The sequence below is a fragment of the Festucalex cinctus genome, chromosome 4 (genome assembly GCF_051991245.1).
Source record: "Festucalex cinctus isolate MCC-2025b chromosome 4, RoL_Fcin_1.0, whole genome shotgun sequence".
NCBI classification, from domain to species: domain Eukaryota; kingdom Metazoa; phylum Chordata; class Actinopteri; order Syngnathiformes; family Syngnathidae; genus Festucalex; species Festucalex cinctus.
In genome coordinates this window covers 1,067,501-1,086,773 of record NC_135414.1, presented here as the reverse complement: position 1 = coordinate 1,086,773, position 19,273 = coordinate 1,067,501, and the positions used below count along the sequence as shown (strand labels likewise).

General features: G+C 40.8%; 1 protein-coding gene and 1 long non-coding RNA gene across 4 annotated transcripts in view; both read right to left on the bottom strand.

Annotated features, from left to right (window-relative positions):
- Positions 1–19,273, bottom strand: part of efl1 (elongation factor like GTPase 1) — a 371,901-nt gene that overhangs the window by 321,170 nt on the left and 31,458 nt on the right. For all 3 annotated transcript variants that reach the window (XM_077518226.1, XM_077518227.1, XM_077518225.1), the window contains exon 5: positions 5,493–5,626. In XM_077518226.1, coding sequence (XP_077374352.1) covers positions 5,493–5,626 — 134 coding nt within the window. The remainder of the gene's footprint in view (positions 1–5,492; positions 5,627–19,273) is intronic.
- LOC144016998 (uncharacterized) lies at positions 15,034–16,735 on the bottom strand. The gene is made up of 3 exons (XR_013283050.1): positions 16,188–16,735; positions 15,240–15,483; positions 15,034–15,139 (listed from the first exon to the last, which is right to left on the bottom strand). It is a non-coding gene; the product is annotated as an uncharacterized LOC144016998 (long non-coding RNA).

Genomic DNA, 19,273 nt, shown 5'->3' with positions numbered 1-19,273 from the left:
AAGGATATGCTTAATAACTCCCTGGTACATGCTCCAAAAAATCCCAAACTTCACATGTATGTTTATAGTCAAGGCCTGAAGCTATCTATATGACAACATTCAGTTATATATGCAGCGCCACCTAGCCCTTGAGGCATGAAAAAAAAAATACCCCACTTACGCTATTTTTACAAAAATTGTAAACACGTTTCGCAATGAAAAAGGATATGCTTGATAACTCCCCGGAAAATGCTCCAAAAAATCCCAAACTTGACATGTATGTTTATCGTCAAGGCCTGAAGCTATCTCTAGGACAACATTCAGTTATATATGCAGCGCCACCTCGCCCTTGAGGCAGAAAAAAAAAAAATACCCCACTTACGCTATTTTTACAAAAATTGTAAACTCATTCTCAGTGTGATAACTTAGTCATTTATGAATATTCTTTTAATTTCCACCACTCAAAATGTTCACTGGCATCAGACCTATCCAAACATGCATACTTTTGTATTTAGTTTGATTTATTTTTGATAGCCTCTATGGACGTTAAAAGCAGTGTCGTGAATAAAGGATACGCTTTATAACTTAATAAACACGTTTCACAATGAAAAAGGATATGCTTGATAACTCCCCGGTACATGCTTCAAAAAATCCCAAACTTGACATGTATATTTATAGTCAAGGCTTGAAGGTATCTCTATGACAAAATTCAGTTATAAATACAGCGCCACCTCGGCCTTGAGGCAAAAAAAAACGAAAAAAACAAAACGAAAACAAAACAAAACAGTATTTTGTACAAAATTTGTGAACTCCTTGTAAGTGTTATAACTAAGTCATTTAAGAATATTCTTTTACTTTCCACTACTCAAGATGTTCACTGGTATCAGACCATTCCAAACATATGTACTTTTTTATTTTGTTTTATTTATTTTTTATAGCCTCTATGGACAATAAAAGCAACATCGTGCAATGAGTACGAGCAATGATGGGTATATATACTTTTGCAAAAAATACCAATCAGGTCAATTAATTCCCTAAAAATAAAAAAGGACGCTGATTTTTGCAGATCTTAACAATCACGAAAACCCATTGAGCTTGACACACACATCACACCTGGCAAAAAAAAAAATCCACATTTAAAGGTTTATCATGCCATGTTAAAAGAAATTTTGCTCCAAATGTGCCAGTACCCCAGTGTGCGAGCACCCCAACTTGCAAGTACCCCAACGTGGCCCGGGCTGCGAGGGCCCTTTATAGCTGCTCGCAGCTCTAGTTAGGGCCCGAGCAGCTACCGCTGCAAGGTCCCTATTGTTTTTTGATCGGATTATTATTATTATTATTATTATTATTATTATTATTATTATTAGGGCCCGAGCAGCGACCACTGCGAGGTCCCTATTGTTTTTGTAAAAATTCTTCTTCTTCTTCTTCTTCTTTATTCTCTTCAAACTATCGCGATTTTGGGTACCTAAACATTCACGAAAACTCACCAAACTCTGCACACTCCTCAGGCCCGGCGAAAAATTTGATAATATGAAGTCGTCATAACAACGAGATTCTATAGCACCCCCTAGCGTAGAAAAACAAAAACCAAGCCCGGCATGTTTGAGCTACAGCAGCGAAAATTGGCAGGCACGTGTAGCACCCCGAGACGCACAAAAAAAAAAAAAAAAGTCTATTGGGACCATGTAGCTAAAATGTACAGGTAGTGAGCTATGAATTTTTTAATGTCCAATTTTGGCCGATTTTGGCACATTCACTGTGGTCATGCTTTTTCCCCCTTTGCAAACATTTTTCATCCAATTGACTTCAAAGTTGGCATTTATCATCTCAAGACCTGCAAGAACAACTGGGCAAAACATCTTGCCTTTTCGAAATACTATATGACGGGGGCGGGGCATCAAATATTGCCTTTCAAATTTCATTTGTCCAGAAAGAGCAAATGCTTAATAAATCCCATGTTCAAGCTCCAAAAAATCTCAAACTTCTCAGGCAACGTAATAGTCACGGCCTGAAAACATCTATATGATAAAATTCAGTTATACATATAGCGCCACCTAGTGGTAACAATAAATGTCATACTTTACGTTTTTAGCTACTGTGCCAAGCTCGTTGAAGGGATCCAGTTGAAAATTGGTCAGAAAAGCCTTAAGATGTTGATCATGCCCCACACCGAATATTGTAACTTTTGGCCAAAGGGCGTGGCCGCTACAGTGACGCAAAGTCTGAAGATTTTTCGTGACAATAAAAGCTGCATTAACTTGACCGAGATGATCCTATCTTCTCAAAATTTCACACATTTGATGAGAGTCCAGCCGTAAAGACAACTACGAACTTATATTTCATCTTACTGATAGCGCCACCTAGTGGCATTTTTTTTTCTTACGAATTTTCTTCTACGTTTTTCTCCAAACACGTAACTGGACCTACCTCATATTTGCTCAGATGAGGGATTCGGCCTTCACGATGTCACAACACGAAGTTCGTGAGTATTCGCGAATTGCTGTGGGCGTGCCTAAGCGCTGTTCGCCAAGAAAACAACGCCAGTTTTGAGGGTATAAACATGCACAGAAACTCATGAAACTTGGCACACACATCGGGCCTGGTACAATGAGCAATATTTTATTGTTGATTGTGCTATTTTTGAAAAAAAGACTCAATACCGCCTCTAGAAATTTTTAACGAAGCAGCGCCGGTTGTACGTTTAAGCAAGAACGACAAATATTTTTAGGTGTATGAGGGATCCCAAGACCTACAAAAAAAAAGTCTGTTGGACCCATATGGTAAAATGAACAGGAAGTGAGCTACGAATTTTTGAATGTCCCATTTTTGACGATTTTTGCACATTTACAGGGGGCATACTTTTGCCCAATTCTCGTACACGTTTCATTCGACTAAGTTAAGACTTGACCTGGACCATGTCAAGACCTGAGCCAACGACAGGGGTAACAATCTTGACTTTTTGAAATACTATATGATGAGGGAAGGGCATCAAAATTTGTGTTTGGCACTGAAAAAGGATATGCTTAATAACTCCCCTGTACATGCTCCAAAAAATCCCAAACTTGACATGTATGTTTATAGTCAAGGACTGAAGCTATCTATATGACAACATTCAGTTATATATGCAGCGCCACCTACCCCTTGAGGCATGAAAAAAAAATACCCCACTTACGATATTTTTACAAAAATTGTAAACACATTTCGCAATGAAAAAGGATATGCTTGATAACTCCCCGGTACATGCTTCAAAATATCCCAAACTTGACATGTATATTTATAGTCAAGGCTTGAAGGTATCTCTATGACAACATTCAGTTATATATGCAGCGCCACCTAGCCCTTGAGGGAGAAAAAAAAAATACCCCACTTACGGTATTTTTACAAAAATTGTAAACTCATTCCCAGTGTGATAACTAAGTCATTTATGAATATTCTTTTACTTTCCCCCACTCAAAATGTTCACTGGCATCAGACCTATCCAAACATACGTATGTTTTATTCAGTTTTATTTATTTTTGATAGCCTCTATGGACGTTAAAAGCAGTATCGTGAATGAAGGATACGATTAATAACTCCCCGGTACATGTTTCAAAAAATCCCAAACTTGACATGTATATTTATAGTCAAGGCGAGAAGGTATCTCTATGACAAAATTCAGTTATAAATACAGCGCCAATTAGTCCTTGAGGCATAAAAAAAAAACACACAAAAAACCACGGTATTTTGTAGAAAATTTGTGAACTCATTGTAATTGTTATAACTAAGTCATTTATGAATATTCTTTTACTTTCCACTACTCAAGATGTTCACTGGTATCAGACCGATCCAAACATATGTACTTTTTTATTTTGTTTTATTTATTTTTGATAGCCTCTATGGACAATAAAAGCAACATCGTGCAATGAGTACGAGCGATGATGGGTATATATACTTTTGCAAAAAATACCCATCAGGTCAACTCATTCCCTAAAAATAAAAAAGGACGCTGATTTTTGCAGATCTTAACAATCACCAAAACCCATTGAGCTTGACACACACATCACACCTGGCAAAAAAAAAAAATCTACATTTAAAGGTTTATCATGCCATGTTAAAAGAAATTTTGCTCCAAATGTGCCAGTACCCCAATGTGCGAGTACCCCAACATGCAAGTACCCCAACGTGCAAGTACCCCAACGTGGCCCGGGCTGCGAGGGCCCTTTATAGCTGCTCGCAGCTCTAGTTGTTATCTGTTTTCTGTTTTGCATGGAATTCATCTGCATTCGTGTTGAGTTGCTGTTGTGACTTCAATATGAATTCATTCCATCCGAAGCATTTGTTGAGCTTTTCCAGCTTGCATTGTGTTTTTAGTATGCTTAATTGTGCCATTTTGTCCGCAATTTCTGTATTTAGTATAATTGTTATTTCCCTTTTGCACAATTAAAAAAAATTAAAATGGACTCATAATTTTGACTGTTTAACTACACATTTGTCTGATCAGTGCTTTGTGGTTAAGGTTAATATTGTAATGTCTTGTAATGTCTGTTCATTGTTGTGCGTATTTGAGGGTGGGGCCAGCTAAATAGGATGTGACGTGAGAGAGACCAGAAGGGGGAGTTGAGGAAGTTGGGGCTCGGTTTGGGAGTCTGTCTGGGGAGTGTGTGAGCGTGAGTTGCGGCTAACAGTAACTCGTGCTGATTGTGTTTGTTACCACTGTCATTTTGGATTAAAAAGCGATCAGATTGCATTTGTGGCTGTGTGCATCATTCATCACACAAAGGGGCATTACAATATTCTGCCCTTGCAACAGCTTTGTGCAGCAAGACAGATAGTATGAAGACTGAAGCTCAATAAGCTTTGTTGAGGATTCGTGTTGATTCTTTTACTATTTTGTTTCACAAGGTTTGTCCTGAAATAGTAAAATCTTGCTGAAAATCAATTTAACAATTACCTTCCAATATATACGGGTACTCTGGTCTCCTCCCACATTCCAAAGACATGCATGGCAGGTTAATTGGGCGCTCCGAATTGTCCCTAGGTGTGCGTATGAGTTTGGATGGTGTTCATCTCTGTGTGCCCTGCGATTGGTTGGCAACCAGTCCAGGGTGTCCCCCGCCTACTGCCCAGAGCCAGCTGAGATAGGCACCAGCAACCCCCCCCCCCCCCCCCCCCCCCCCCCGCGACCCTTGTGAGGAATAAGCGGTCAAGAAAATGGATGGATGGATGAGCCAGAGAAATAGTAACAATAAAGAGGTTTAACATTTTACAATTACTTCAGTATTATTTATTCAACGTAAGTTAATATTTCAAAACAACATGTGAATCAAAGTTCTTTGCAACGAACTACATTAAATATATAAATTAATAATTTACGTTAACTCTGTTTCTTGTGCAGTTGCTTTTCAATAACGTAATGCTTCAGAACCGAAACATGGCACCGTTTGATTTTACGTGGATCGGTACTCTGAAGTACCGACCCAAATTGGTCCACGCCACAAAAAGTACCGTCTTCGGTACACCACAAAACATACCTGCGGGCAGACTCCCTCCACAGCATCAACAACAACAATGGCACCATCACACAGCCGGACAGCAGTGGAAACCTCAGAGGAGAAGTCAACGTGCCCCGGAGAGTCAATCAAATTCAGTAGGAAATCCTTATCACCTGATTGGAAGAAAAAAAGGTATCATACAATCACAATCATCAGTCACTCATCAGCGAATGTTTTTGTCAACAATAATGACAAAATAATTTTGTGAACATCAAATTTTTCATGACAAGCATCAAGCAATACATGGCCCTTTAAAGTGTATGGGACAGCTCAGGACATTTTTTAACATGTTGTTTGGAACGATATAATATACACGACAAAATGGCCGGCTCGTCGAGTCAAAACATATTAAAATAGTATTTCCTTATTTTTAAATTACCCGCGCAAAATCTGGCCATTTGGCGCTCTCCAGCGGCAGAATCGGATATGACATCAGTGGAAGAACGGAAGTCAGCGTCTTTGCTTTGCCGCTGCAAGCTTTTGACTGCTGTGTGTTTTATCATCAACTGAATTTCTACAATGCGTCTTGTTGCGTGGCCGGATTTTGTTGTAATCGAAGGGAGGATGGCGTGAACCTTATTCGGTTCCTTCAAGATGCAGTTCTTGGTGAAAAATGGACAAAGCAGGTACAACAGACTAGTGATAAATGGACACCCGACTCCAACGTCAGTGTTGTACAGCGCACATTTCGAGGAAGACTCGTTTGACCTGCTCCCGGCCCTGAAGCTGTCCCTTGGCTATAATGTGGGGTAAGAACTACAATCTAGAAAGTTAACAGCACTTATTTTAGCAGCTCATGGCAAAAATAGCGATTGGTTGGCAACCGGTCCAGGGTGTCCCTCGCCTACTGCCCAGAGCCAGCTGAGATAGGCGCCAGCACCGCCCGCGACCCTTGTGAGGAGTAAGCGGTCAAGAAAATGGAAAGCTTGAGCACACCACACTATACGACACTATACTCACTAACTCCTTAAGATTTATTTCTAGTGGGCACTAAGCATCAACACTTGGTGTTACTGCATGCTAATTAGTCAATTTTCTTGACGCCGTCCCCCGTGGTCGGGCGGGGGGTTCGCTGACCTCGGATCAGCTTTCACACATGTTGTGCTTTCCAGAAGAGTAGATCGGCTTGCATTCTGCCCATTGCGATTCAAGCAATTTCAGCACTCCATTCTGGTCAGGTAGCACAACTGGTTGCTAGCATGTTGTAGATCTGATGACTCCTGTGCGCTGCCCAGCCTAGCTCACCCAGCAGAGCGGTCCACACCAGCCGTATTCCAGGAACCAGACCACCAACCCCATTTTGCGTATTGACAGCAGTTTCATCGTAGCCACAATACAGCCTTATCATGTAGCCTTGACTGTTACAACAAATGTCCAAACGGAATTCGAGCCAGACAATATTTAGATTCAAACGGGAACAGCAATACATGTTATCTTTCACACATGTTGTGCTTTCCAGAAGAGTAGATCGGCTTGCATTCTGCCCATTGCGATTCAAGCAATTTCAGCACTCCATTCTGGTCAGGTAGCACAACTGGTTGCTAGCATGTTGTAGATCTGATGACTCCTGTGCGCTGCCCAGCCTAGCTCACCCAGCAGAGCGGTCCACACCAGCCGTATTCCAGGAACCAGACCACCAACCCCATTTTGCGTATTGACAGCAGTTTCATCGTAGCCACAATACAGCCTTATCATGTAGCCTTGACTGTTACAACAAATGTCCAAACGGAATTCGAGCCAGACAATATTTAGATTCAAACGGGAACAGCAATACATGTTATCAATGCAGGTGTATAAACAAGAGTTAGCCTTGGCAAAGTCAGCAAGTAATCATATACAACTCCAGCTTTGGGTAATTAGTGATGTTGTTGTTGTTGTGATATTGTGAATTACTGTTGTCTCTCAAGTGCTGCCAATTCCTCAGCTCCTTTCACAATTCGTGTTTTTAGTTGACCAGAGTTATCTTTAGTTTGAATAAAAATTCGGCAGTCTTTTGTCCATGTGCTTTCGATAAGTCCATTCTTTCTCATTTGTCGTGCCTTTTTGGCGATGTCAGCATTTCGTTTGGTGAGGTTTTCGTTGATGTAGACATGTTTCCAACGAAGCTTGTGATGGTCTCTCAGAAGAGCAATCTTTTTCTTTCTGTCAACAAACCTGATCAGAACTGCCGGTGGTCGTGTCCCTCCAGTTGGAAGCGAAAAGCACATCTGAATGTGCACAGGATCAACAGTTAATCCCAAATCTCTGAGTTGAAGTGTCACTTGCTGTTCCACAGTCTCGTTCCCTGAAGATTGGTCAGAATCTTCCGTGCTCGTGCTAGCCGCAGCTCTCGAAGTGCCACGGCGCGGCTTGATCTCGATACCTGTGACTATCACATCGTTGATACGAAGATTTTGTTCCAAATCATCCACTTTTTGTTCCAAGGCAACAATGCGTCGATCTTTTTCCTGTCTCTGTCTTCAATTGCTGTATTTCCTGAAGAAGTGGCTCAATGCTCTTCTTCATTTCAAGTAATTCGGCAACCATTAAACTGAGTTTTGTAAGAGAAGATTTTATCTCCTCATTCTCGTCAGCTCTTTTTCCGCCAGGCATTCTGCAACAATGTAGTTAAAAATCCCAAAAATTAACAAGTAGTTAGATTCACGAGCGAGTGCAGGAGCAAGTACAGATGCGTCCTTCCTCAACAGATGCGTCCTTGAAGTTTTTTTTTAATCCGTGACGAGCACAGAAGTCCAATAACAACACCGCTCGGGTTCCGATCGGGGAGGGCGTTCCTCCCAATCACACCCCTCCAGGTCTCACTGTCATTGCCCACGTGAGCGTTGAAGTCCCCCAGCAAGACGAGGGAGTCCCCAGGGGGAGCGCTCTCCAGCACACCCTCCAAGGACTCCAAAAAGGGTGGGTATTCTGAACTGCTGTTTGGTGCATATGCACAAACAACAGCCAGGAAGGCGGAGGGAGGTTACCCGCTCGTCTACCGGGGTAAACCCCAACGTACAGGCGCCGAGCCGGGGGGCAATAAGTATGCCCACACCTGCTCTGCGCCTCTCACCGTGTACAACTCCAGAGTGGAAGAGAGTCCAACCCCTCTCGAGAGGACTGGTACCAGAGCCCCCCTGTGTGGAGTAGAGTCCGACTATATCTAGTCGGAACTTCTCTGCCTCACACACCAGCTCGGGCTCCTTCCCTGCCAGAGAGATGACATTCCATGTCCCGAGAACCAGCTTCTGTAGCCGGGGGTCGGTGCGCCAAGGTCTCCTCCCTTGGCTGCCACCCAGCCTACTCTGCACCCGACCCCTTTGGCCCCTCCCACCGGTGGTGAGCCCGTGGGAAGGGGGACCCACGTTGCCTCTTCGGGCTGTGCCCGGCCGGGCCCCATGGGTGCAGGCCCGGCCAGCAGGCGCTCGCCAGCGAGCCCCCGCCTCCAGGCCTGGCTCCAGAGGGGGGCCCCGGTGACCCACGACTGGGCAAGGGAAACGTGCCTCCAAAGTTTTTATGCATCATAAGGAGTCTTCTGAGCGGTGCTGAGTCTGGCCCCTCACCTAGGACCTGTTTGCCATGGGTGACCCTGCCAGGGGCATAAAGCCCCAGACAACATAGCTCCTAGGATCATTGGGACACGCAAACCCCTCCACCACGGTAAGGTGCCGGCTCACGGACGGGCACCCCCCCCCCCCCCCTTTTTTTTTTTTAACAAGTAAATACATTTTACATCATTAAATAAATAAGAAGTAGGCGAGTGAATGGAGAGATAAATAAATACATAAATAAGTAGACTAAACATCAAACTCATACACACCACAAAACACTAAAAACAAGTCTCATGTTGCGCCAAAAGCGAAAGAATACAGATGTTTTAAGACGTGTTTTAAAAGAGGATAACGAGGGGGATTGCGTAATATTAAGTGGAAGGTCGTTCCAAAGGGAGGGACCAGCAACAGCAAAGGCTTGATCTCCTCGAAGCCTCTGCTTAGTCCTCGATACCTCCAATTGAGTCTGGTCTGCTGAACTGAGGGACCAGGCAGGTGTGTAGGGGTGCAAGAGCTCAACGAGATAAGGTGGGGCATTGAGAGATTTAAAAACAAATTGAAGAATCTTCAAGTGGATTCGAAATTTCATGGGCAGCCAGTGAAGAAAGGCCAGGATAGGAGTTATGTGTTCTCTCTTACCGGCACCAGTAAGGAGACGAGTAGCAGCATTTTGGACAAGCTGGAGACGCTGCAGGGAGAACTGGCTGATTCCAAAATAAAGTGCATTACGCTAATCCAGCCAAGATGTAACAAAGGCATGGATTACCATTTCTAAGTGCTGCTGAGATAGGAGATTTTTTACTTTAGCCAGCTGGCTAATAGGAAAAAAGCTGGATTTGACAACAGCGGCAATTTGCCGGTCCAGTTTAAAGTCACTGTCCATCTTGAGATAGACCGATATGCTTTTTTCAGGGCCGATACCGATACCGATTATCGGTAGTCAAGGAGGCAGATAACCGATATTTGAAGCCGATATTCATTTGCAGTAAAAGTTAAAATGTTGGCACCAAATTTTTGAATAATGCAAACCCTAACCGTTCTTTACAATGGATTCTCACACTGCACTTTTCATTTTACATCCTTCCATCTGCAATAAGACGTTGGTGGCGGGGGGAGTTAAATGTGGGGGCCAACGTGACATTACCTTTTATAGCATTTGGGATACTTGTAGTTTTATTCTATAAATGTTATATTTTTATATTTTGAAGTAATAGGAGGAACCCTGTCATTCAAAATGTGCATCAGCTGTGGCATTACTTATTACTACAGCAAAAATAATAATAATAATAATTCCATGAGAAAAACTATTCATCCCTGAACACCATACAGTTCTTGTAGACCTTATTATGATTATTGTTATTGTTACCATATAGACAGTATTGATAAGCTTAGGATCTTAAATCTAGAACAGCAATATCATGCTACTCCTCTCTACAAGAGAACTGTCAAAAGACAGCTTCAGGATACAACACACTTCATCATGTAGTTTACTGCCACTTAGGATGTCCCAATCAACGCAGAAAAAGGTAGAGTAAAATAACTTGGTTATAATAATAGTAAGAATAACTTGGTTAAACAGACATTGTTGCGGTGGACCGCTGCCAGTTTCTGCTGTTTAATGTGTTTTACACTTATAGACACGTGTGTGTATATGGGCACACTTTTCTCTCACTACTGTACTGTACTGTATCACTTAATGGCACAGATTTACTTGTCTAAATAATAACTGGGCTGCAACATTGTTAATTCACATTAACAAGCACTATCTTAGCTGTCCACATGAATAGTTACTAACACACGAGAAAGTTATACAACACACCAAACATGAGCTCATTATTCAAAGTATGATGAACGTAACGAAATTACATCACTGAACATTAATTGCAGCCGACTACGGCCGTAGATGTTACATATTAGTGGCATCCATTGAGAGGATAATGTCCCAACTGACGGCAGACATGACGTGAAAAGAGACAAAACGAGCAAATAAGCACACTATACTTTAGTGCACTTCTCTACTAATGCCTAACATACGGAAGAGAACACGTTCGTGTAGTTAAACGGTGTTTGAGACACTTAATTTGTTACGGAGCGGACTTTGCACAACGAGCTGTCAATCAAATCGACGTCAAAGCTTAAGGCACACAATGGCAAACCAGTGCGACAAATAAACACAATATAAAGTAACTAAACGCTATTTAGTGTCACTGTGGCATCTAACTGCATAATAACCGCTATGCAACAAGTAATGGACGTGACCCAGAATGCAATGTGTGCGTCACGAGAGGTAAATATAATGACGTTACTCTACTCTTAACATGGAACTAGACAATATAATAATGACAACTGTTGGAACCTTTCTAACAAACATTGTAAAAAAAAAAGATACCTGCTAACTGGAATAACTTTATTAAAATGGATGAAAACAAGGTCAATCTGACCCAATTCCTATCAAATGAGCTTGAACGGAATGTGCTACTTTATGATGGTCAGGAAATAGTATTAAGTGAGGGATTTGAAACCCCTGAAAAAAAATCAGCAGGAATCGATGTTTCCCAACTTCAGGTTACGCACGAAGAAGCACATACACGTATATTGCTACATGTAGTTGATGCAAGGATTTCAGAGGCTCGTAATTCAGTGCAGAGACACATGGTCTGGTGTTACTTCTTGTTTGCGCACACAAACTGAGCACATAAGTTTTGATGAATGCAGGTTCAGTCAAAAAAAACATGCTACATCAAAGTTCATGAAACTACCTAATGAGATCACAATGGTTTTTTGGCATTTCATTCCATCACTGGATATGATACAACTAGCCAATCTGCATGGAAAGTGTTCCATCAGCGCCCTCATCTTCTCCACAACTTTGGTGAGAAGGAAAGTACCAAGTCCAGCTAACCTCTGTTGAGCAGAACGGTTTGTATATAAACTGTATGACCCCAAATCGACCAGTGACTCAATCGATGAAGTTCGCTGTGCTCTGCTTCAGAAAGTGAAAGCCAATGTGGATTCATTACTACCAACAAAGGATGCCTTTCTGCATCTCTTGAGGGCTCACTATCAAACAAGGGTTGAGAAACAGTCATTAGTGACTCATCCAAAGTTGCCTTCACCAAATAGATGTGGTTACTGTACTTGAGTAGTTTTTTCCCAGTACTTTGTAATTCACGGAGTATTTATTTTTTAGAATACTTTTTAGTTTTATCCGTGGCATTTTAAAAACAGTATCTGTACTTTCTACTCGATACATTTTCAGGGCTCGACAGTGAGAGCATTTCACTCGCAAATGCGGGCAACTTTCAAGTCCGTGCTGGTGAAGAAAAATAGCACTCGCACAGCGCGAGGGCATGAATGTTCCCTCTGCACAATGTTTAAAACGTACATTCGAAAGTCGCCATGTCCTACCCTGGCTCTCCCGCAGCAACGTGAGCGTGCCGACGTGCGCCGACTCACAATTCAATAGTAATTGAGTGAAACATGACCCGCTACAATGTGATTGGCTGGCTACTTCCTGATCGGCACAGCATACGTGTACACGCGCACCGCGCAGACTACAATTGGCATACAAACATATATAATATGGCGCTTTTCCACCGGACCGGTTCTACACCAAAGCAGCATTTTTTTTTTTGTCCCGCGGTGGCAGACCTCTCCATTCACAAATAGCTTCGCGACTCGCAAGCCGGTCGTGAATCGCAATATTTAATCCATGGTGGTCCATATTAAATTGTAAACATTAGGGGTGTGAATTGTCTCGTACCTGACGATTCGATCCGTATCACGATTCATAGGTCACGATTCGTTTCGATACCGATTAATCCCGATATGAATTTACAAGTCGATTGTTCAGATTTTTTTTTACTCAAATTTAGAAAATACCATTCAGTAAACTTGTACATGTACACTGTAAGATTTGTATGAAGTTGTATTATTTATTGATCTGAAACTTCAGTTTTATAACTGTGAGCCACAAACAGGTTGTAACTTTTTCATGTTAGAACAGCATTGAAATAAAATATTAAGGCTTAATGTTCCATTAATATAACATTCTTCCATGCTTAAAGCCCCAGTGTGTAGCTCACGACCGCCATCTATCGGTCAAACAAGATAATGCAATGATTTTAAGCACACGAACTACGGCGTCCCAGAGAGACCCTACTTCAACAGCCTACCACCAATTTCACCGGAAGAGAACGCAAACAACTTCTGGTATTCCCTCGAGTGATGACGTAAGTGAATTGCATTTGTTAGACATACTGTACAGATCCCTAATAATTGTGATTTAGTCATTTAATTATATTTTTGTCGGCATTGTTTGGAAATACTGTACGTCAGCTAATGATAATGGCCATCTATGTTCATATTTGTCAGTGCAACTAAACCATGCAACAGAGAACACACAGTTATGTTATGTTTTATAGACATGTGGACCATCTCAAAGGGGGCGAGGAGGGGGCGAGAGAGACGACGAGGAAGAGAACGCGGTGTCTCGTAACGTACAATTATGTCATCATGGAAAAATAATTCCATTCGAGCATGCATGTGAATGGCTCAAAACATACCTTTGCTTGGAATATGTGGTATTTAGATTACATCTTTTGCTGATATGTTTAGTATATCGTACAAAAATAATGGTGTTAACTGAACTACACATCTGCAACTCAGACTCGTAAACCCCCCCGTGTCTTGTTGCTACTAACCACTCAGAAAAGTGCTGCTTACAAAAACATTTGAAACCCTTTACTCAGATATCGATTTGTCACCATGTTGAACAATTTTACCTAATAAATATCACTAAGCAACGTAATTAGTTTTGATTGAAGATACAACAGCTTCCTTGTACTTCGATGTGCAGGAATTTACATGGCTTTCACAAATAGTTTTGCTCATGTAATAATGTACTTCATTGGCTCAGTGACTTTCAGTTCATTGTTTGGTACCTCATCTGACATACAATTGTTACCTTCTTGCAGAGACTCGTACAGGAAATGACCATGGAGGAACATGAAGATATCCAAGTCCAGCTGATAGACTGACACCAAGAAATACTTTTTGACACATTGCTGACACATCAGCACCACCATGATTTCCTGTACCTGGATCCCACATCAGCACCACCATGATTTCCTGTACCTGGATCCCAGACTGCAGCACCTTGGTGGACTTGTAGCAAATAAGTGACACTTTCCCAGATCCTTGAGGACAATACAAAGTTTTTTTACCTGGCATATAATTAGTACATGTCTGACACTTGTTGTTGTAGTTTGTATAACTTGTATATTGTTGTTGTGTGTTAATTTGTACATTTTGAATAACTAAAAAAAATACTATTTCCTTTGGCGTCAACATGCAGTGTTCATTCGACACCTAACCTAACACTATTTTACATGACCAGAAATGTAAAACATCAAAAGCCTGGAGAATTATTATAAATGCTTGCAATGACAATGAATTCTTCATTGGCCAATGAATGTAAGGTACAGTACATGAAAATGAATGAATAAAATAAAGTAAAATAAAAGTACATGAAATGAACATATTAACTAAAAAAAAAAAAAAAATGCTGTTAGAATATAATGAGCTACATGAATTGCAGTTGTTCCAGAATTTTACCAATACGCTGTGCATTTCAAAATATGGAAAATAGACATACAGGTTTGGGCCAAAAGTAGTGTTACAGAGCAGGTATGTGTTGTACACAGCTAAAATATCTGATTAACTCAATACCATGATGGGTTTTTTTTTGTGTGTGTGTGTGTGTGCTGAAATTGCCCCCCATTAACATTGCAACATTCCTCAAACTCTCCCGAACACAGTATGATCTGTAACACTACTTTTCGCCTACTCTATGATGTTATTGGGGCAAAATTAAGGAAGGCTTGTCCATTGATTGTGTGAACAGACTGCAGTAAAAATGAAGTCACTTCAATGTTTGCTGGTTTTATTAAGTTTGACATGCTCCTTGACTGCAAAGGTACATGTTATGGAGTGAGGGCATGTTCCCACCAACGATGATATCATATTCTTCAAAGGCTTGCTGAGGAAAGTGAGGGAGGAGTCACTCCATGGCTTCAGACACCTGGTCAGCAGGTCCTGTGTAAAACAAGTGGTGCTTGTACATGTGACCATTCCGTATTGCTTCACACAAAAAGTTAATGTAGTGTGCAATGCCGTCCATATGTAAATGACATACCAAGACGTCGGCTGACTTCAGTTTGTTGCAGCTCAGATATGGTAGGTGGAGATACTGGTGGTACAACACCGAAGCCTTCTGGGGTCCTCCATTCAAGTGTCCTCATTCGGGGCATTCCAATTTGGCTGCTGACTCTCCCCTTGATATTTTTTTTTCTTGCAGGTCGGTGATGTATTTAAACGGTGCATGAATGCTTGTATACATCAGAATATGGTCCTGGAACCCCTCAAGTTTGGCTGTTGATCTAGTGTGACACAAACAAAAACAAAATTATAAAATAAAATAGAATAATTGATGATACTACTATATGTCACCAACTTTCCAACAAAGCCCCCAAAATAGAGGTAAGATCTTTTAGTTTTTGGGCCCAAAACATTGTATTAGCTAGATAAAAGTAACTTGACTGCATACTGCATAGAATATGCAAAGGCTGCTTGCTTGTCGAATTTCCGTGGAAAACGTGGCAGCCTGTAAATTCTTGTGCACCCAATTACACAATGGACCAGTACACACTTGAGTGAGAGAGTTCAGACTCTAGCAGTGCTTACGGTACAGCCAGCATTTAAGTCCAGAAAGTTATTCCCTGCCGAAAATTAATTTCGATAACACTATTTTCACCAACCACAACGAAAATAATTTTCAACTCCTCCACTAATACAGTATGCTTTAGATTCTCCATTGAAGTTATGGGCAAATATACCTCCGAAATCACAGTTACATTACATTACACAATAACTTGCGCATTTACTCTAAATATAACGTGCCAGCGGGAATCTTTTTTTTTTTTTCAAAGCAAGTAGCTACATAACGAAATCGTTCGAGTGGTGCGGAGTTGCTAATCAACAGCTACAGTGATCGTAAAACAAAGGTACGAACATCGTATTAATTAGGTGGTGTATACTTTTTCTCTCGCTCTCAAAACGTAAACACAAATGTACTCTTACTTACCGGTCAAGTAGAAAGCAGTCGAAGGCACCGGCACGTCCCAAACCTAGTCTGTTCCTCATTTCTCTCCATCTGGCAAATGCGGCTACAATATAAACTCTTGTTTTGTCGCGCTGAAATAAAATAAATTCCCAAAGTAAGTGTGATGCTTGATAATGCTCTCTTCGGGGACCGGAAACTCTTCTTCTTCGTGGACATGCGGTCGCCATACAAACCGGAAGTGCGTTCCAAAAACGCGTTAAGAAATGGAGCGCTGAAATTTGTCTTTGACGGCACCCGTAGCAGAAAGATGGCGGCGAAACATGGCGGACACTAGAAGCCGCGGCCCGGACATGTAAGATAATTTGCGATTTCTAGACTAACCGTTATATTTAAAAAAAGTACGTTTATGCGATACAACATATCTTTTTACATACTACTAACACAAACAATTTTTTTTTTTTCGAATGATTTATTGTTTCACCACTAGATGCCACTGTATAATACTGAGTGTACCTTTAAGGTGTGAAAGTTAGATGTTTTGTTGAATATTTTTCCATCAAAAATGGATGTTAAAAAAACCCGATTCGGCTGTCTATTGAATCGATTCGAGAATTGCGTGCTGTAGTACCGCGATACATTGCCGAATCGATTTTTTTTAACACCCCTCGTAAATATGCCCTTCAGAATGTTTAGTTTGAATTTGTGCAGTCTTTAACTCATTTCCAGCCATTTTCACAGAAAAAGGAATCTCGTTCGCTCATGGCTGTTTTCTTGGATTTTGACTGATTTTGCAAGGCCCACAGAATATTGTGTTCTATTGCTATAAAAGCATGGAACCCATCAAAAGAAAGATTAAAGTCTCTTCTTTCATCAGGAAAAAAAGTATCTTTCTATCTGTTTCCGTTTTGCAGAAATTAGCATTAGTTGAGAGCTAAGTTTCATCATTTTCACAAATCTATTTAAAATTGTAAGTAATTTAGCTTTTTTTCTACATGGCCCTGGTTGATCTCCTTTGCTCTGCTGCCACCTGATGGCCGTTTGTGTAATAATTACCATTTCTGCAACCAGTCTTTGCAGTTGAGAGGCTGCATCAAAGCCTTCTGTATAGCATAAAAAAACAAACAAACAAACAAACAAAAAAACGTATAAATACGTCTTTGGGACACTTAAAACATTAAAAAAACAAAACAAAACGTATTTACACGTTATTGGGAGCAAATGAGTTAAGCGCCCTCCTGTGGTTGCTAGGTTTAATGTTTTTGTGGAGTAAAAAAAAAAAAAAAGACCACACCACTCCAATGTGGCAGCATGGAACGCCGACACGTTCATTGTTACGCAGACTGTTGGATCTTATTTTTGTTATTGCTTTGGATGAGAATTATCCGTAAGTACATGCGATGTCAATATAAAAACACTGTAGATTTATTTTAGTTAATTAGGACAATTAGAGACTGTTGAATGTGCAATGTAACTAGCTACTATCATGAAAGTGTGTCGTGTATAGCTAATATTACATTGTTATTTTATTTTCTAGTTTTATGACGACCTAAAGAGGCTAATGGTCAGAGGCCATTGTTCAAATTAACAGCACAAAAGGAAAACGAAGTCTGGTTATTTGGAACGTCGTTAACTCGCTGTCTAGCTGGTGAAATCTAGAAGCTTCGGAGCGAGGACAGCATACAGATGAAAAGGTCAGGGGATGATCGGCCGAGGAGCAGGTGAAGAAAAAAAACAAAAAACTGACTTTTACTGAGCTAAACAGAATAATGTTGACATGAGCTAAGTTACAGTGTTCCCTCGTTTTCCGCTGGGGTTAGGTTCCAAAAAATACCCACAATAAATGAAATCCGCGAAGTAGTTAGCTTTATGTTTTACAACTCTTATAAATATTTTAAGGCTCAAAATCCCCGACCACACAATTTATACACTTTTCTCATTGAGGCATTTACATGTTCTCCCATTTCTCTCTTGTTCAAACATTGACAATGTTCAAACCTTCATTAATTTTATAAAATGGGTATATTACTGTAAAAAAAAAATGCAAAATTGCACTTAAAAAAAAATCTGCGATACAGCGAGACCGCGGAAAGTGAACCGCGTTATAGCGAGGGAAGACTGTTTTCGAATTTATTGACTTGTTTTGATAGCCACTGCCGTTGCAGGCAAACCTCGTGTTCCAATGAAATATTTTGCATATATATCGAGTTGCGTATGCCTAAGGTCATGCTCCACCTCCATAAAAAATGGTGCGACCAAATCCTGTGCTGTGCGAGCAACGAAAAATGTTACTCAAACCAGTGCAAGTAGTGGAAAAGTTAGTGTCGAACCCTGATTTTCAAAACAGGGGGTCATTATTCTTTACTTTTGTTTTACGTGCATGACAACGATTAAAAAGTGGCGGCAGCTTTTGCGCTTCTATGTCCCTGGTTGGGCCATTACGGCCAACAATATGAAGCGTTACACATCGTCTCCGACATCCCCGCTTGTGATAAGCTCCATCTCAACCAATGAGATGACTTAATGGAGTGTGTCCAAGTTGAAACAAGCTTGAAATATTCAACATTATGGACTCGACTCAGAAGCAGCTAGTGAGTCGGCTTGCTACCCGGTGGCCATGGCTTTACCTGCTGGCAATGTTCACCTTGGTCGGCTCGAATAACGATTCATGGTGAATGCATTGTGTCCTGTGTAATCCTAAAGTCCATGAGCTAGCCGCCTGCAAGAATTTCCCGTCAAATTTGAAACAACTTATCGAGGTAAGGGACAGTTAAGCTAAATAATCATTACCCTTTCGTTAGCTTGGCCCTGGTTAATGCACTGATCTGAATACTTTAATATTGATTTGTGGCGGGGCGGTCACTATATTTAACATGTTTTAAAAAAAAGTTTGAATTAAATTAAAAAATGAACAAGTGTCTGCTATGTGCTGCTTTTTATCGCTCAGTTCCTTAAACCCCTATATTAGATTTGACAGAGGTACCTTTTGTTGAATTACAGTTATAATTTCTTTAATTAAAAAATCTACTAGTTTCCTCCTGCAAACATCATTAAGCATATAATTTATACGTGTATTTAAGGCAAGTTGTGTAAACTTAATTTCCATTGCA